Source organism: Esox lucius, chromosome 14, assembly GCF_011004845.1.
Source record: "Esox lucius isolate fEsoLuc1 chromosome 14, fEsoLuc1.pri, whole genome shotgun sequence".
Taxonomy (NCBI): Eukaryota; Metazoa; Chordata; class Actinopteri; order Esociformes; family Esocidae; genus Esox; species Esox lucius.
The window spans coordinates 33,374,475-33,395,374 of NC_047582.1; the positions used below are offsets into that span (position 1 = coordinate 33,374,475).

General features: G+C 43.1%; 1 protein-coding gene across 2 annotated transcripts in view; it reads left to right on the forward strand.

Moving 5' to 3' along the window:
- kcnk3a (potassium channel, subfamily K, member 3a) overlaps positions 1 to 12,720 on the forward strand; it is a 30,710-nt gene extending 17,990 nt beyond the window's left edge. For both annotated transcript variants that reach the window (XM_010878401.2, XM_010878400.3), the window contains exon 2: positions 10,244 to 12,720. In XM_010878401.2, the coding sequence (XP_010876703.1) occupies positions 10,244 to 11,196 (953 nt within the window). In that variant the 3' untranslated portion in view covers positions 11,197 to 12,720. The remainder of the gene's footprint in view (positions 1 to 10,243) is intronic.
- Positions 12,721 to 20,900: the final 8,180 nt, after the last annotated feature.

Here is a 20,900-nt window from a genome sequence, read left to right on the forward strand (position 1 = left end):
CAGCACTCATTGGTCTCTTTGCAGACATGGACAGCATTGGAGATCCCTGCGAAAACAGCTGTGCTACAGAGGTCTGTGATAGGTCAAAAGCTTGCTGGGCTAATGGAGAAACAGGGGGGTGGGAGAGAAGGGGCCGTTCTTTGTTGGAGTGCATGAATAAACAATCAGTGGACTGTTTGGAGTTCGAGGTGTTCATGATTAGAGATTGATGGCGGATCTCCTAAGGGGTCCAAGGTTTAAAGTAGAGTGGGGGAGATGGACCTTTGGTTAGGAATGCTAAACTCCACTTTTAATGGACCTGGCGGGGGAGTGGGAGAAGTCTTAAACAAACGTCTGTAGTGTGAGTTACTGAGCAGGCGAAACAGCCCAAGTCCCAACACTATAACACTCTCTGGTTATTCGAGCCCGGTCTCAGATTCATTTTCTAAAGCCCTTTTTACGTTAGCCGTTTGTCAAAAAGTGCGTGTACTGATCCCCGACTAAGAAAGCCCAATGATTAAGCAACAACAAAATGTTGACACACACCCCAAGTACAATCCCAGACTGTTGAGACTGGTTACCCTCACAGCTTGAGATCAAACGTTTATGTAATTAGCCGAAAAGCTACATTTATTTCCCGACTTCCGATTTTACGACTTTTTAACAAGTTTTGGCAGAATCCATTACCATCCCTAAGCTGGCTTGAAAATCAGTGCTCCAGTTCAAGCATCGTCTTATGAACATTCCCGACTTGTCCAAGTAGTCAAAGAAAAACCCCAAACCAGGAAATACTGCTGTTTGTAACCCAAAATGATATGTGAGCCTTGACAGAATGTCGATATTCATTCTGTCCACAGCAATCTGTCGACATTTGATTAGCCTGGAGCATCACGCTAAAACACAACATTTAGGATGTTACCATTAGGAGATCAAGAGATGCTTGAGATTTGACAAGGCATATAAAATGTGTTAAATTGGTATGCTGTGGAAGATTACATGTTCCCACTAAGTATCTCAGCTTGGTTAGAAGAAAGCATGCAGGAAAAATATGACTTGATTCAAGTGGCCATTGGTGCTGGAAAACTGGGCTAGCCAAATATGGTTGAGCAGCATCATAAAGTTACGGGACCTCCTGACAGTCTCCATTGTCATTGCAGATGTGCTTTGTTTACTGAACCAACAGGTGTCCCGTATTTTACAGCTCCTCTGATGTCTGGGGTTGAACCCGCCACCCACAGATTGTTTTAACGTCCTGCTGTTGAAGATTAAAGATATGGTTCAAGATTTGGACAATGAAGCCCTTTCATCTATTTTCCCAGGATGAAATTAACTTGTGGATATCATTGCTAGATAGCAACTTACTTCAAACTGCACTCAGAGACATAAACCTTGCATCCACAAGTTAATCAGGAAAAAAGAAAAAATTGAATTTTTGGCCATACACATGAACTATCCCTTTAAAATCTTGCATCCATCATGACATGACCCCAGGGACCTCCAGATGTCTGAAGACATCTAGTCAGAGTCGAAACCTCAAGTCCATGAACCCACCTTGGGCACTTCAGCTGTCATGAACACCTCATCTGCTGGGGGTTTTCCCACCCCTTTTCCACATGTTTTGATGGATCAGTGTTGATGGATGAGTGTCCTGATGGTGGAGTGTCCTGATGGTGGAGTGTCCTGATGGATTGTACTTTTATGTCATGTCTTCTTATATAATCTTTATACTTTGGCTGAAATAACAACGTAGCCATTTCTTGTAACTGTCTCTTACACAGGGAGGATTATTTTGGCTGCTTTTCTTAAACAGTATTGCTTCTACTGTCGTGTTGGAGGGCTTTCTTTTTCATGGCCCACTTCAAATCCTTTCACAGCATTTCAAAATAATTGAGATGCTGGGCTTTGACTTGTCCATTCCATAGCCCTCCATTTCATCTTTGGGCCATTCTGTTGTAGCTGTGCTTGTGTTTTGTGATGGCAATTTTATCGATCAGAACTCTTTAAGAAGGAAGTACAGAGACGAAATACTCTCGGCACAATTAACAGTTTATTGATTATTTATTTGCAAATAAGAGAGACGCGTCAACCGCTTACAAACATAATCGTCCGAGGAGTCTGTAACTCAATATAGCTAATTCAACAGTATATATCACATACAAAAAGGGGTGTGGTAAGTTGTTGCCCATCTGTCTTGTGTAACATTTACCCAAAGGGTGGGCTGTCCCCCCACCTCATCCTTCTCAACTCCTGAGGAGACACAATGTCTGGATAATCAACAGAGACACTAAAGGGATACAGATTTACTGATTTACGAGTAACCATCTAATCCACTGGTGCCGGTCAAGGATGCTGGTCAAGGATGCCTCCCCAGGTAAACACCAGACCCCTCTCTGCATCTTTAACTAGTAACTCATTCTTACATGCATAGGACCAAGAATACATCAGTTCAAGAATTTCCACAACATTGTCCAGTTGCAAGTTCAGTTCAACTTCAGCTTTTTGACAGATGGCCTCACATTCTCCTGATGAATTCTCTGGTACAAAATGGAATTCAGGATTTACTCAATGACGGGAAGTGGACCAGATCCTGACGCAGCAAAGTGGCCCCAAACTCTGATGCCACCACCTCGGTTGGAATAACGTAGTTCTGTTAAAAATAAGTGTTCCATTTTTGCCAAACATGGTGCCTGGCACTGCAGCCAAACATCTCCACTGTTGACGACCAATATCTGTCCAGAGCACATTAGTCCAGTAGTTTGGTTTTTAGTCAGGACACGTCTGGTAAACATCAGTCGTGTCTTGATATTCTTTTTTGACAGTGGAGGCTTCTTCCTTCCTAAACTCCCATGTAGGCATAGTTTGTGCAGTCTTTTGACAGTTGACTCATGGACTTCTTCATTGACAATGGCAAGAGAGGCCTGAATCATCCTTTGGTCAGCTCCTGGGTTGAATTTGGTGGGAAAACCTGTCCTATATAGATTGAGGAAATTCCACACAATTGGCAATTTGTAGATGATCTGTGGGACAGGGGAAAGATGTACGGTATTGTTTAGAAATGGTTGTAACCCCTCCCAGACTTATGGGTTTCAATAATCTTCCTTCTGAGGAACTTAGATAGTGCACCTGTTTCGGGGCACCTAATTCTAACTTTACCCATTTCATGTGACAGTAAATGTAAATGTACGAATGTAGTTGCTTTTTCATCAAGAGGAAACTCCATCTCTGTTCATAATTGCAGAAGTGGTTTCATGGCCATTTTCTTTTTATTGGGTTGCGTTTATCAATAAATGTTGACATTAGCGTTATTTTATTGTGTTTAAGTATTGATGTGCATGTGCACGGACGTCTTAGACCACTGGATCCCTAGGCTAGGTCTGAAGTCCCAGTGGTTTACTTTACAGTGTGACAGTCCTCCTCACCAAACGCATAATGCCTGTATTTTCAAGTTCTGCCTTGAGAGCATGTCTCCAAGGTCCTTGATTTCCTGCTCCTTGCCAGATGTGCCCCTCCCAGCCTCTCCACAAATGTCTCCTGAATTTAGCTTTGGCAGGTTCATCACCCCTTTATCCGAGGTGATCTGCAGGTTGATGAATAGGTTGTGATTCTCATCTCTTCGGAGGGAACTATGTGTTCTGTAATCAGTGGAAATTTGATAGAGTGACAGGGGACAGAGGCCCCGACCAACCGTGTTATGCCGGCCTTTGATGTGCACTCAAAGCCTCTTTTTATCCCCGCCAAATTAATCAGGATAATCAAGGTGCCTAGATGGTTCAGGTGGTTGGCTGGGAAAGGCGAAATAGTCAATACACTCAACTGTACCTGACAGTGGAACCTGTGACAACCACAGGAGGTGACCGGTTTCAACCACAGGTCACGTTAAAAACCCATCTCCGGGAATTATAGGAAAAACTCCTCAGAGATAACAGGAATTTAATTTATAAAATCTGTGTGAAGGTTAGTGTTGGCTAAATGCTGCATGAAGCCTAGAACAGATCTGTTTAAATTAATTTGGTTGGATTAAAAATAGTGAAATTTTGGGGGAGCTGTTTCGTAATGGCACAGACTCCTCTACATCTTAGCTAGGATGAGTTGGGGAGGGCAAGGGCCAAAGGTAAAGTAACTGGCTGACTTAGATTCGTAGAGCTGCCGACGCGTTTAATCAAAGAGAGAAGCCCTTAATACAGCACCACTATTTGGTCTGGTTGAAATGCTTATCCTGATGGAATAACTGAGTGTTTCTCAGCAGCTCCATGTATGATTAATGTAGAGTTGTCCTTAGAAAACCTAGCTTACACACTAAACTGTAAACTTCTCTCTGAGGCCGAGTTGACATCACAGAGCTACTTTGTCATTTTGGATATTCCAATCAGGGACAGTTTTGTTGCTGACTGCATAAAACGATTTCCTCAGGATTGTATGAGCACTTTTATTGGAGGGGGAGTGAGTGCATGTGGAATGAAGACAACGTGCTTCGTAAGGTGCACCTGTGTGCTTGTGACCTTGTTCAAAACCTCTCTTATGTTCATTGTAAACCTCTAATGAGATACCGACTTAGTTTTTCCTGGTTTTGCAATTTTCCTTTTTTTTCTCCTTTCAGATGGTAATTGAGGAAATTGTGTTAATATGAGAGTCACCTCAGGAGCCCCATCAGCGGTGCATTTCTCTGACGTGTCTTGGTTCTTTTTGTGACTGAATGTTCACAGTTGGTTGTTACTATAACGTACATTGTTAGTTCTATGTTGTTAGGATTCATTGGCTTCACGTCGCATCAAATTGCTGTTATGATGATTCTCTTGAGCACTGAGCCAAGCTAAATTATTTGCCCAATGTATTATCAGTAGTTTTATATGAACTGCATACAAAGAGAATAAATCCGTATTTATCAACTGAATGCTTTCCAAACTCGAAAGATCACAGAACATAATCATTGCGTGACTCAAAATGTATATGTTTACTTCAATATGCTTATCATTCTATTAATATTTGTGCATGAATGCATTTCCACAGCCATTTCTCGGACAAGCATTCAACCAAATGTTTTCTGTTGACATTAATATTTAGATTCTAAAGATTTGTCCTCTTAACATCACACCTGTTATACTGTTTGAGCTTGTGCAACAAATTTAGTGGTTAGTTTGATGTTGCCAGATTGACTTTTGATGCAGAATAACTTTAGCAAGCTAGCTAAGATTGAGGGGACTGCACTAGTTTTTTGATTGCTAACTTTGACATTGCTAGTTATTTTTGCCGAACTTTGCAAGCTGCAGGCAACATCACCATCTCATTTAAGTGAATTTGATGACATAATAATCATTGCAAATCTGTTTTCCTACAAATTCCTACTGTAGTTTATCCAGCCATCTATAGATTAATTTAAACTGTGGGCCTCTCCACACGCCCACCACACACCCCACCACTGGGGCCTCTCCACACGCCCACCGCAGGGGCCTCTCCACACGCCCACCACAGGGGCCTCTCCACACGCCCACCACAGGGGCCTCTCCACACGCCCACCACAGGGGCCTCTCCACAGGGGCCTCTCCACACCCCCACCACAGGGGCCTCTCCACACGCCCACCACAGGGGCCTCTCCACACGCCCACCACAGGGGCCTCTCCACAGGGGCCTCTCCACACGCCCACCACAGGGGCCTCTCCACACCCCCACCACAGGGGCCTCTCCACATGCCCACCACAGGGGCCTCTCCACATGCCCACCACAGGGGCCTCTCCACAGGGGCCTCTCCACACGCCCACCAGAGGGGCCACCACAGGGGCCTCTCCACAGGGGCCGCCGCAGGGGCCTCTCCGCAGGGGCCTCTCCACATGCCCACCACAGGGGCCTCTCCACATGCCCACCACAGGGGCCTCTCCACATGCACACCACAGGGGCCTCTCCACAGGGGCCTCTCCACACGCCGACCACAGGGGCCACCACAGGGGGCTCTCCACACGCCCGGCTCCGCTGCTTGATCGTGACAAGCAACCCAAAAGGTCACTCCTGACTCCCCCATGTCCGGAACAGTAGGCTCCCTGGCCGTGACAGCTCCTGACAGCCCCCCGGGATTCAACCAGCACCGTACATGGAACTGATTCAGGCGCACTGGAGCCCCCCAAGGCCTGGGGCTGTGGAGTACAGTAGGATGGTGTGTTTACTGTTTACCCCTATCATATGTGATATACCCAGGCTGACGAAGTGCGCGCTGTGGGTCCGACGGTGTGTTAACACAGCCCGGGGCCGCACAGTCATTCGCAGAGTCCATCCGGAGTCATCAGTAGACTTCAGTGTGCTGTCTATCCAGCGTGAAGGACTCAGCCAAGAATCCACAAGGACACTCATGCAATATAAATATTAGCATACGTAATTATGCCGGCACTACAGTGCAACGCCATTCACATTACAGACCTCCACCGTTAGACCGGGGAGTGGGATGTTGACGAGGAGGAATTCCTCAAGCTGTGCTAAACACCAAATGCAGCACCAACTGGCTGGACATTGGCCGGTCATCCAACAAAAGTATATTGTGTAGTTTGACTTCTGTAAAAAGTTACATTTCTCTTAGTATTAACATTCCATTCTAACCAAATGTGGAGGACATGTTTATCTTACTGTAGCGAGGGCCACTGTAGTCCTATTGGAGTGATAAAGTATAAATAAATAATAATCTCTATGATGGATGTCAAAGTAAAAAAGTAACTAGGCCTTTACAGTTGTTTCCCACCACGTTTCCCATCTGCAGTGAATAAAATAATTTCATTTTAAAACATTAGAACAGCTGTGATGGAAAAAGGACGTGTCGTTAAAATATAATTATTGCTGGCAACTTGTTGGTTCAACATGGTGGGATCGTGGGTCTGTCAAATTGCAGTGGAAATGTATTTTGTATAAGCAAATATTTTTGGAATAACTGTTATCAGTAGACTTGGAGTCACGCAGTGGCTGTTTCCTGTGGTCTTCTAACTTTCACTTGGAAAAGCAAGCAGTTTAATTGGCTAAAGATTAAAAATGGTGGGATTACCTTTAAATAGAGGTGAAAGTGCAAAGTAATGACATTGATGATTACAAAGGATCTGATTTGACCCTTGATCAATTAATGTAGCCTCGGGACTGGACATCTCAGTATGACAAGGGAATTTTAAAATGTACCAATAATTTAAACTAAATCTGGATCATAAATTTGTACTTGAAATATCAAAGGGATGCAAAACTACTGTACTTGTTCTGCACGTGGTGTGGAATGAAGAATGAGCACTTTCTTCTAGAGGCTGTGAAGGAGGAGTCTGTATGACCGCAGTGCTGTTCTCTTGAAATGACCTTCCCAGGTCAAGCCCCGGGTTACTGACAACAGGACCTGTAATTGTACTCCTTTTGTATTCCTTAATCGTGTTGACAACAGTAAGCCATGTGAGATGACTGGAGATCAAAAACAAGGCGGGCGCATTAATAGTCACTTTTACTGCAAAATTTGGTGATATAGCGATACGAGGGTGCTTTTTGACAAATGGTGACGTGTGACCCAAATCTTGTCTAAAGTCTACTATATAGTGGCGTCAACAAATTCCATACTTTGTTGATCTGTCTTGAATCACTGCTTGGTTGCCTCTTAACGTTAAGACGCGGGAGGCAAACTCCCCTGTTGTGGTTCCCAACCTTTCCAGAGCCACACTTTGAGATCGTGAGAAATGTCTTGCGCGTCTTTCTGACGCAACTGAACTATGAGGAAGTGACTTTCACAGTGCGCCATTCGGAAGCCTCTTATTTTGCAATCGTTCATTGAGTTAGCCTGCATTAAAAAGAGTCCCATTATTTTACAAAGATTTAGCCTATCATAAAGTGTTAGCTCATTTTATATAATCCTGTAGATACATGAAACTCTGGTCTCCCAAATTGCAAAGATTTATAGGATTATGCCTGTGTTTGAAAGGATTAAAACTTATTCATCATTGCTAAATTCTGACTGACTGACCTATGATTAATTATTTATGATGCAAGCTTATTTGTGGATCAGTCAGTGTGTGATTTCTTTCGTTTGGATCAGTTTAACCTGACCTATGACCCTGGGTTGCATCAGACATCGTTGTCCTGTGACATGGGCTGTCCAGAACGTCAGCGTGAGGATTAGGAGACAATGACTGATTTTGATTGGCTGCTTATTGACCCAATGGCCCTGACTGACTGAGCTTTCACATTAAATGCATTTATTGTAGAAAACGTATAAAAGCTAAAAACTGGTAAGTGTCGGCCTTCAAAGTTTCAGTGTTGCTCAATCTTATACTTTTTTTGGTGAGCATTTCTTTTGCATATGCGATCAACAATGTTGTCACTCTTCGTGTGTGAACACTTCATCGCTAAATAAATAATAATGTGAATCTTTCTGTTTCATTGGATCAAAAACTGCACAGGAAAAGTGAAATGGCCTCGATAAATAATGTTTTTGGTTGTAGGCAATTGATTCTCTGCAAATTTATTTCAATTATAGTTAGTTGCAAGTTCCTTAAATTAAATATTCATTCATGATGATTTAAATCGAGACAACATAATTTTTTGTTCCTTTATTGTGTTATCACAATAAGAAGACTATGTTCCTGGAATATGTTTTGGAGATTCTTTATATTGAAACTTTGGAGAAACTCTTAAAGGTCACAGACATTTTTTTTTAACATGGAGTACATTACATAACAATAATTGTTTCATTTTGACAAGGGTAACCAAAGAACCCAGGACAAGTTGCCCCTTCCAAGAGGAGGAGTGACTTGTATTGACTAATGGCTATCTTTTTTGTGGCTTTAAATCAATTTGCCTTCAGAGAAACAGATGTACAGGTTAACAATAATAGCAGACCCTGCTAAATCAAATCATGCCGCACACTGGTTACATTCAAACAATTGGATGGCCTTTTCCATTTGCGTTAGTTATCTTAGAGGAGCTTTTAACGCTCTCACAAGCAGCACTTCCACAACGCATCACGGGTGAATACATTTCCTCCGGCTACATGGTTTGGTGACACGTGTGTGTGTGTGTGTGTGTGTGTGTAGGAAAGGATTTTATTATAATTGGTTGACATTTTTCCACCTGAATTGTATTTCAATTGGAATGCCCCCGGATACATGGCAGATCAGTGGTTTGGTGGGTTTATATCAATGGTTGCCAGCTCTATTTTATCGCCCTAAGTGGTTTTTAAGTGGCTTTTTCAGTAAGTGCAAGATCACTACAAAATGGTCGATCCATAAGACATCGATGTAGCTAACTATATTTTACTATCTACATAAGATCCCCACAGTCGGTGTGTCATTTCACATCCCTTTTAATAGTTAAAAACTGTGCCAGTTGTAGAATCATATTTCATTACAGACTGTTTTTAGACAGTCTAGTCTCTTTTGTTTACTTTGACCAGTCATGTCAGAACCTGTTAAGTTGGCGTGGTAACTAACCAAACAGACCAAACTGCTGTTCTCCATTATGCCAGGTATGAACTAACAACACAAACCTCATAGGTCTACTAATAATAGGGTTAAAAACAATACCCATACCTGAACCACATTTGCTTGTTGGAAGCAACTGGCCATTGTGGTAAATACTGAAAAACACAGAGAGAGACACTCTTATGAATAATTGAAGAACATCAATGCTGAGTCTTGCCATACTGGTTGTATCCTACCATTGTGCATTGTGTGGAATAAAACACACTTTAGCTGTACTGTTTTAAGAATAGGAAATAATGTTTAATTTAAAAAAAATGTGACTAAATCAACTAACTCAACCAACTGACTAAATGTGACTAAATCAACTAACTCAACCAACTGACTAAATGTGACTAAATCAACTAACTCAACCAACTGACCTAATGTGACTATATCAACTAACTCAACCAACTGACCTAATGTGACTATATCAACTAACTCAACCAACTGACCTAATGTGACTATATCAACTAACTCAACCAACTGACCTAATGTGACTATATCAACTAACTCAACCAACTGACCTAATGTGACTATATCAACTAACTCAACCAACTGACTAAATGTGACTAAATCAACTAACTCAACCAATTGACTAACTGAACCGATTGACTGAGTAAATTGGCTAACACAACAAGATTAATCACTCAACTAACTGAACCGAGTGTGGTACATTTCCACAACACGACCTAATAACTCAACCAGCCTACTAACTCAACTGACTCCATGAGCTAGTCCGATTTAAATACCTCCACTGAGTCAACCGACTGAGCGGTAACTGCCTCTCTCCCTCTGGCCCTTAGGGTATGGCCACGCGGCTCCCAGCACCGACGGGGGGAAGGTGTTCTGCATGCTCTACGCCCTGCTGGGCATCCCGCTCACCCTGGTGATGTTCCAGAGCCTGGGTGAGCGCATCAACACGCTAGTCCGCTACCTGCTGCACCGGCTGAAGAAATGCGCCGGCCTGCGCCGCACGGAGGTCTCCATGGCCAACATGGTGGCCATTGGCTTCATCTCCTGCATGTCCACGCTGTGCGTGGGTGCGCTCTCCTTCTCATACTTCGAGGGCTGGAGCTTCTTCCATGCCTACTACTACTGCTTCATCACGCTGACCACCATCGGCTTCGGCGACTACGTGGCGCTGCAGAGCCACGAGGCGCTGCAGAATAACCCCAAGTACGTCGCCTTCAGCTTCATCTACATCCTCACCGGCCTGACGGTGATCGGCGCCTTCCTCAACCTGGTCGTCCTGCGCTTCATGACCATGAACGCGGAGGACGAGCGGCGGGACGCGGAGCAGCGTGCCCTCCTCTCCCGGAACGGCCAGGCGGGGGGGCACAGCCACATGCACTGCGTCCCCGACCTGCCCTCGTCGTCGGCCGCCTCGGGGTGCAGCGGGGGGATCGGAGCGCCGGGGGGCGGTGGAAACGGCGGCGTGGGGGGAGCGGGGCGCGGACTGCGCAACGTTTACGCAGAGGTGCTCCACTTCCAGTCCATGTGCTCCTGCTTGTGGTACAAGAGCAGGGAGAAGCTCCAGTATTCCATTCCCATGATCATCCCCCGGGACATGTCCACCTCTGACACCTACATGGAACATGGTGAGGCCTTCTCCTCCGAGCCACTTCACCCCCTACACTCCAACGGCTGTGTCTTCAGCATGCATCACCCCCACTCGGCCATCAGCTCCGTGTCCACAGGCCTGCACTGCCTCACTCCGTACAGGCTAGGACACTGCAAGCGGCGCAGCTCCATCTAGAGGCCGGGAGGACTCAATGCCTGAAAAAATACCTGTTGTCTACCATGCAGAAGAAACACTGTTGTCCTATTGTGGATGGACCAAACCAAGATCTAAATCAGGGATAACTTACAACCCTCAAGGGGATCTTGGTACTGGGGTGGGTGTTTTTTCTTTCAAATGACAGATTGTCAGTGATTTTATAACAACAGGAATAGGCCATGCAGAGCGCATCAGTTTGCCACCTATGAGCGATCTCCTTACTATAACTTGAGCATCCCTTCAGCATTTATGATATTTAAGGTTGACATTATTGATCTTAGCTACAAGTAGATTGTTCTAATGACAAGAGGACATGTCACACTGTGAGAGACAAATATTTTTATGCGAAATGAATTTTAAGAAACTGTGCAACATAAGACACTTGACTTAAACAAGCCTGATTTTAAGTTTGGCAAGTACATTTTTTTTCTCTTCACCAAGACGTACGGTATATATGAAAATGTTGCTCCAAGTAATCATCCATTAAATAAATGTAAATGTATTTGTAAATGGACACTGTATTTAAGCAGGGTACTAGGGAAGGGCCTCTTTCTTTCAGTGAATATATTTCGAACACTGACTCTCTCGTGTGTCTGTAACCGCAGATCTGGTTCGAGCCAAACACGTTTGATGTGCGCTAGTACCCATCATATTATCTCAAACCTCAACCTACCATACTTTGTACAAAGTATTGTAATTTTTCTTTGTAATTTTTTTTTTTTGTCTGTTCAATTGTTTCACTGTTTGCTGTTCGTTTGTTTGATGTTTTCAGGCTTTTTCTCAGAGCATACAGACTCACTGTGTATACTGAGCTAGTTCACTTCTGCACTTTAGAACCTTATTGTATGCTTGAGGGCACTAGATACCAATGCATTACAGTCATTTGAAGAACTTAATTTATGCTTACCTGATATTCTGGTACCGAAATACTATATTTCTATGGATGTCATGCTCTTAAATGTTGTCAAGAGATTTGTAATTAGTTTGGCTCGTAACCCAGCAAGCAAAAGCATTTCCAGTTGCATTTGAATGTCGTTCGTCTTTATATGGGTTGCTTGAAAATAGATTTTTAAATGCCTTTTTTGGAACCAAAAAACAATGTGAATATATACATACACACCCTCCTGTACCCTGGTTACTTTACCAGATAAAAACCAAAATAAAATATCTTGATGACAGCATCAAACAAGACGTCTTTACCTTCCAGTAATCTGGTAATTTACGTTCTCCTCAACCAAATCACAGGAAACGTCATAACCATCACATGACATTTCATCCACTGGAAATGCAACATTGGCGATGGATTTCGGAATCACAAATGTGATTTTCTGAAAAATCCTGCTGAAATGGTCAAATGATGCAACGTTTTTTTTAGAAAAATTGTGAGATGGTACCTAAATGTTTTAAGGGATTTTAAAAGCTTTTCACTGAGGTTTTTTGTTGGAATTATTTATTCTGCCATTGACTAATCTCATTTTGTTAATAAAGTATATAAATCGTTAACTGACTACCAGCAATTTATTTTAATTCTCCTTCTTACCAAGTGTAAACATTTCAGTTTATACCATTTCTTGTCACAGGCTCAATGAAACAAAACGATCTTTGCATTGCCACATCATAGCCAAGTCAGTGTGAACAATTAACTCTCACTGACATCTCCTTTCACACATTGAGATCAGAAGAGTCCCAACAGAAGGTGATGCTATTCTTGGATTACGGCATCTGTCATCCAACACCTTCTGTTTGCCTGCACTCACACTGCTCTCAGACAAACAGCAGTTTAGGTTTCAGCCTGAATTGTAAGTTTTGTGACTCTATACAGAGTGCGTTTGGTGTCCTGAAATGACTTTAAGAATACTACTGTTTAAACACTAAACTGAACCACATACAACAACCATTTTAAAAGCAATTGCGCTGAGGAGTTATCATTTGATCAGCAATCATGTTCCTCTACACATTTCAAAGCCAACTTCCCATGACATTGAATTTTCACAAGTAAGGCCCAAAACAGTTTTTTAGCAGCCTGTCGTGGCTCCCGTTAAAAAATAAAGTGTTGTCTGTTGAAAACATAATCGTTTATCAAGGTGGTGTAGCAAAAACAATTTATCAAAGTGGGTTAACTAGGCCAAAACATTTATGTACCCCTGCTGTAAGCAGTCAGACACTTACGAACTGCAAAGTCAAAAAACTGGAGCATAACCGCGTCAGCATGTTTCTTCGGCAAACAGTTACCTAACCTTTTTAAAGAACGATTATATAATGTTACATAAATATGGTCGGGGCAGGGCAACTAAAAGTTGTGCACAACCCCTTGACTCATAGCCATTTTACATAAGTCTGTGTCAAAGCCCTGACAAAGTCCCACCTTGATTTTTGCGATTCTCTCCGCCGCCGCCGACCTCTCTTCCGCTCTAATTCCTGAGTGACTGGCATTGACAGGAGACCATGCCCCTCTTAATGCATGTTATGCCGTTACCTTCCATCCCACACTGTCATCGCGGACTGTCACTCAGTTCCCGTTGCTGCTTGGATTCCTCTCAGAAACCAAGGCCGGTCGTTTGACCCCGTTGCCCTCAAATCACCTGTCCCTCCACTCGCTCTACTGCACATCACCCCCCCCCCCCCCCCCCTCGGGGGCCAAGTCTTTTCTGATCACAGCGTGGTCTTGGAGGAGATGCACTAAAGGCAAATCTGGGACACTGAAACTCACCTTATTTGACATTCGATGTGGTTTTGGGAGATGGAATGTTACTTAAGACATAGGAGGTGGGTGGTTATACGGTTGGCCGTGTAACGTGAACGTCTGGATACTCATGTCATGTTGCTTGTTTGGAAAATCAACTCTAGCCCTTACCAATGCTTGGTAGAAACAACAAATTGGACTTCTTCTCATAAAGTATTTCAGATAACATATCTGATCAAATGGAGGATAACCAATTAGCTTTTAGTATTTTATCCCGATTGAAGAATTAAGAAATGAATCCACTCATTCTTAATTTCATCACCTGAATATTTCAAGGATCAGAGGGAGAATGTATCTCTGGAAAAATCCAGAGCAAATAAGGTAAATACAATAATAACTTGACAGAAATGCATAACCAAGGCCAGGGTAAATTCCAACTGGAAAGGAATCATTTCAAATGACGTCTATTGGAACTGTCTTTTCACAGTTCCATCTCTCAACCACATCACCAGGACCACATATAGCCTCCAGATCCCAAGATCCTCCTGATCCCAAATACAACGAACGCAGCACAACTCCCAGCTCCCAATCACCAAATACTGAGCCCGTTCAAGAGTTTGTGATAGCTTTCTAAAATTCGGTGAGCCTAGCATGCCTTTCATGTTGAGCTTATCGTAGTCTGTACATTCGCCTGAGCCTTTCTGACATACACACTTGTATACTTGCTATATCTATAATATTCAATATTCAGTTTACACTGTTATGTATATGTAGAGGGTTAGAAAATAGTCTGTATTAAAAGGTAATTCTATTATCAGACACCCCCCTTAATTGTTTAACATTGTGTACTATTTTAACAATTAGCCTTTCGCCGAGCCCCCGCCCCCCTTAGTTATTGTTGCTACGTCCGACAAACAAATGGTCAAAAACGACCAGCGTGACAGATTGCCGGGTATACCCGAGCGTGTCAGTGACATTTTTTGGAGCAATATCTCCACGATATCCATATCGAGGCAAAAGGGCTTACAGTATGCAGTGGAGGGATATATTCAAAATAAAAAATACACAATGAAGGAGACATGACTACTATCGAGGCTAATGCTTACCGGTCTAAAGCGAAATCTGAGAAACCCCATGACCTGTACCTCAAATGCAACCAGCACAGCCTTGTGGACTAATCATGCTCTTGCACTGTCGGGTAAGTTCTCTTTCATATGTTATGGTCTATTATTGCCAATTGCGAGTAGCTATTTTGTTAAAATACAAGGGTATGTTAGCCAGCTAAACCTACATGTGCGTCAAAGCCATTCAAAGCTAACTAACATTTCTGTTGTTTTGAGAATAGCCGTTTTTAGAATCAGAATGTTTTATTTCCATTGTTGATTAACAGCATTCACAAATAGAAAATTGCTTTGGCTTAAAAGGTGCATAACAGATAATATAATAAAATTAAATAGATACAACAAAATATAAGGCATTCAGATATCCATTTTATTATATTATCTAAAGTTGCTTGTTGGGGCGCTATGACTTTGTTGTAAACTGAAGAAAAATAAAGTTGGGGAGCTCAAAGACCCAACACAACAGCAGCTAATGTAGCTAGCGTTAGCTAACATGTAAACTAATGTCGGCAAAAGCTAAAGGGCTCGTTAAACTTAACTTAGAGAGTAGGTTAACATTCTGGCAATGATATCCATGGTAATCATAACTTTGGTCCAATTTGTGTTCTTGCCTCTAGTTAGTAGATCTAGACCACAGGGTAACTAGTTAGCTGTTAGCCTTACCTTTGAGCAAACGTATTTATGCTTTGTAATGTTCGACACATTTAACTGGAGTGGGGCCGTCCACACTGTTTTATCCATTGTAGGCACCACTCACATTGTCTTTTCGGCTTTGGGAATGGAAAGAACACAGAAGTCCTGTTTGGAACAGGGTAAAAACACATCGAATGAAAAGTGAGAAGGCTTGGAATTCAACACTACTGTTGTTTGCTCCTTTGGGTTTAAGGCCGGGTGTCTCTGTAAAGCACTTTGTGACAACTGCTGTTGTAAAAAGGGCTTTATAAATACATTTGATTGATTGATTGATTGGATAGTGATGTAAAGGTATATGGCGACCAAAACCTAAGAGTAAAGCCAAAATGAAACTGCTTTTTTCAAAACATATCGAAATTGTTCACTTTAAATATAGTCTGGGGCCATTTTTGTCCTGGTATCTGGTGCAACCTTGTGACAGACGTCTCCCTTCAGCGTCTCCCTTCTGCGTCTCCGGTCTGCGTTCTTCAGCCTCTGTGTTTTGAGCAAACTCAAACATACAGTGTGACTGGGTCTTTATCACAGCATCAAAGAAACTCGTTCGACGGCCGGACAATGGCTTCTCACTATCGAGAATGACACAGGCACAAAATGGCTGCTTCAGACCATGAAATTCAACTCAATCATCCAGTAGAATGTGCCAGATTGTTGTGAAATAACTTGTTTTCAATACCCACAAATCCCATTGTCTTTCTACACTGGTCTCCTTTTTAGGTGTGTTTCATGATTTTTCATCACTGTACAAAAATAAAGCAGGTCATTTGTAAGCAGATCATTTGAATGCAAAGCAGTTTATTGTAATTCAGGATTCATATTTTTATTGGACAGAGAAGATGAAGAAACTTCAAACAATGAGACCAGATAATTCACTTACATCCTCAGATTTTTTTTTTTTTACTGATTCAATGAACACATTGTCCCCTGAGAGCAACAGCAACTGTGTTCACGCAGAGCCAGATGGGCATTATGGGAAAGGGACTCTGGGGACGAAGATATCGGCTGGGGAGAGGGACATTGAACTGCACCTGTGGAGCTCTGTACCTCTACCTCTGTCTTGTTGTCTGCCTGCCTGTCTGCGTCTCGCCTGTCTGTCTGTCTGTCTGTCTGCCCTGCCCCATCCTCTCCCTCTCTCCGCTTCCCTCTCTCTGCTCTTCAGCAGGGCTGTCCCAGAGGCACCATGTGTCTGAGCTACAGAGGTTTTTAATCCACCCTGATTTCCCACTGGTGCCTTCGCATGCTGGGGATCCATTGGGCCGGGAGCAGCGATCAATCACACCAAAAGGCCTGGAGATAATTAACACTCCCTATGTGTTAGTGCTATTTGTCTGTGTGTCTATATGCTACTGTGTCTGCGTGTGTACGTGTGCGCATGTGTTTGTGTGTGTGTGTGTGTGTGTGTTTGTCTGTGTGGGCGTGGGCGCGTTTGTGTAAACACATTTTCATGTTTGCAATGGACGCAAGAATGTCTCCGAGCTGTAGTGCAACCAGGAAACTGGGATTCGTTGGGAAACTACTCCTGCACCTAATGTCACAATCTGCATTACTGTCTTCATGAAGACATTTTTAAATGCAAAAGACAAGCAAACAATTCCTATATATTTCTACGATGTATTCTGCATAATGTGTAATCACACATGAGATGGCTATGACAAGCCCCTAGGCTGAGCCTTAGTAGTGGTCTAACTCGAGGTTCCCCTTGCAGGGACCACGTACGCCCATATAGGGTATTCTAACCACTTCACTAGTTGTTCTCATGGGTCTTCATGGTGTGTTACGACAGTTTTGGCATATAATGTTTCCTCAGGCTGAGGCTCTGGCTTCCAGCAGTTACATTCCGCAATAACACGCGTGTCTCTAAAATGGGACCAAAGCAAATCCTTTTATGTTATTTGTGCACTCTCACGTTCAGACTTCAGATAGTTTTCCCATTTTCTTTGTCCTTTTTAGTCTCCGCTATTTTTTCTTACAGAGAAGAACATGGAGTGAGATTACGCTGTATCTCTCGCTCTTCCTCTGTGACCTGCCTGCCCTCTGCAACACGTTATGTGTTCAGTGACTTGTGTTCAGTCACACACAGCACGACTGGAGTAGCACCCGCCAGACATTCATGATTACACTTACTGCTACAGTACATGAGTCTGTCTTGGTTACATTTATAGGACACAATTATCTCGAGTTATTCACTGGGCGTGTTAAGGCAATACAAGGTGTGATTTCCCTAAGAGTCAATTAAGACATTCTGCATCCATCTGAATTTTACAGTACTTTATTTCTAATGAAGTAGTCACACAAAGAAACACACTGGTTGACAACAGTAGCTACAGGATTTAAGGAATTGCATAAAGTGCTATTTTTGTCAGGAATGTGATAACAAGCTATTTAAAACACCCTGCTAGTGTTGGTTGGGAATGCTAATGCAAATATTAGCTGGTTCATAACCGAACATTTTATTGCACAACAATAACATTGTCACATATGTGGGATTGCTAACTAGGTAACTATAGTTAAAGAAAAGCAAATTATCACAGCAAACTATCAAAAAATATATCATATGGAGCAGACCAGCACGCAGCACCTTCTAGCTAGCTACAGTACAGTTGATGCAAACTAAAATGAAAGTTCCGTTGCTTTGTTTTTCAGTCTACTGTTTAAATGTTGGCCTCTGACTGTGTTTGCCATACAGTAGTTGGCTAGCAAACACAAGGGCTCAATGTATTCAGCTAGCATTGCAACAAAAACATGAGAACGCATGATTGAAATGACTGGAGTACTAAAGCATACGTAGAAATGTGTGCCAATTTATTGATAAAAAAAAGGTAAGAAATGTAATGTAATGAGTATTCAGATGTTGTTTTAGTCTATCCACATAAATGGGATTACAATTAGAATTAAGTTCATAGTTAAGGTTAGAAAACGAGTAAAAATAGATTTTAATTTTGATGTTCCCATGTATAAAGCTCAGATATGTGTGTGTATTTTATTTTACTTATCTGCACGTGCACAGGCAAATGCGAGGCTTTGAAAAAATAAATGTCACACTCAGATGAGTAGAAATATAGACGCGTTGACCCTATCCCATCTTGGCTGTTTACTTTAATTTCACATTCAGCTAAGCAGGCTGGTCTCAGTGACAGGTTGCTTAGTGGCGAAGGCTGTTTTTTAAATGAACTCTAATGGCTGATTGTTCGGATGATACCTGCAACTCGAGAGAGGAAACTGCCCACAGAGAGGTCCCGCGGAGAATTCCTGTGTCATGCGAAAGAGTCGACATTAGTCACGTTATGCAACTGTAACCTCCATCTTCACTGTCACTGCAGCCTGTCACTAGCCCCCCCCCCCCCCCGCCCCCCCCCAACACTACCCCAGCCTCCTCCTCCTCAGCACACCCCCAGCCGTGTGTGTGACAATACCCCCCCCCCCCCACACACACACACACACACACACACACACACACACACACACACGTACACATACGTGCACAGGAGGGGGATGGTTCGCAACACCATTGCCGCAATCATTTCGGAAATCGAAGGTTATATTATAAGCCTGCTCTGGGACAATAAAAGGTTCATAGAGGATGACTCGTATTTGTGACGTGCCTAATAAAAATAAAAAAATCGGGATTTACTATCGACGCTGCGGAGGCAGAATCCCCTGAAGGAACTGGGGCACTATCAACGCCGCACCCTTCAAAACCGCCGGCAACGGTCACAGCAAGGTAAACAAGCTATTGGGCACACTTAGCCGATGACACCAAGTGAGGTGTTGGATCGAGTGTATTTAAAAATCCAGCCTCATGGCTTCACCGCCCTGGGACGCCAGATAGCTCAGTGGTTCAAGCCTCTGACCGTAGACTGAAAGGTTGTTAGATTGAATCCCCCACCGAGCTGGCGAGGTATAAAATCTGTCGATCCGTCCCTGAGCAGGGCGGTCGAGCTCCAATGCTCCCAGCTTGTTGCTGGAAATAAGGATGTTTTCTTCATCAAACTCAAATATGTGTCTTAACTCAGCAGCCTGGGCAGATGAAGACAGAGAGGGAGACACTTTACACCATCGCTGACCGGAAGCGGTTCCCTAATTACAAATACAAGAGATGATTCCCAGTCCAGAGACCATCCACAACACAATAAGTGCTGTTTTGATTAAATTAAGATGTGTTTTAATTACTGTATTGCTATCTGGCAGTCGTTCAGTGCTACGCTACCTACCTATGGAAACCAAGCAATGCTGTGGAGAAACAGCACGGCAGTTAGTGTCAGTAATCTGATCTGTGTTCCCCTAACTAATAGCTGAGGCTTTGGCCAGTAGTTATTGTAGACCCAGGGAACACCATTGAACTTGTGGCTCTAGAATGGTACACCCAGGGACCAAGCCCCCTGTGAGACACTCAGTTAGCTAGTTACCCATTGGCTCAATTGTAAAGCTCACCAACATGTCTACCTCTGTGCAGGCTCCAGAATTAGCAACAAAAAACAACAACAACGAGCAACACGGGCTAAGAATAGCCCATTTTAACCCACTGGAATTGACATCATCACTTCTGGCATACATATCTCCCTCTGTATAGATAATTGAGACTTCCTGTTTTTCACGGTTACTGTCAGAACATAAAAACTGGGGGTGAAAGGCATTTCAAGGCCCCCAGGTAGGGCCACAGTGTCACTGGAGCCCTCAGTCTCAGTCCCAAGGCTTTACGCTGCTATATTATTGTGCTGGGGGAGTCGAGTCAGTTCTCCTTCTCCATTGTAAATGCTCACAAAATGTTCCCTGTCTCCTGCTCCTTTTAAACAGGAGGTCCTGGCCCAAACCTCCGGAGTACCTGGCTTGAAAGACCCGTTGCTGTCCCTGTCCAAAGTCCTCCTGGTGGTGTTGCAGATCAAGACGATACCTGACAATTTCCGCCGCCACGCTGCTTAACATCATGATGAAGTAGCGGATATGGAATGGAAATGTTAGAAGTGTTACAACTACATAGTGTATATCCAAACTTTTGTTCCTGTTAGGATGAGAGGATCTGACGTCAGAAAATGTGGAACTAGTTGAGGTATAGTTGCTCTATATGCAAAGGGTATGTGGAATATATATTATATTAGAGGAACTTCTCAGGGTGACGTAAGTATTGATTGTTTGTCTTCCAGCTTACAACTCAAAAAGAAGCTTCAAACTGTGATCAATGATTGTGGCCT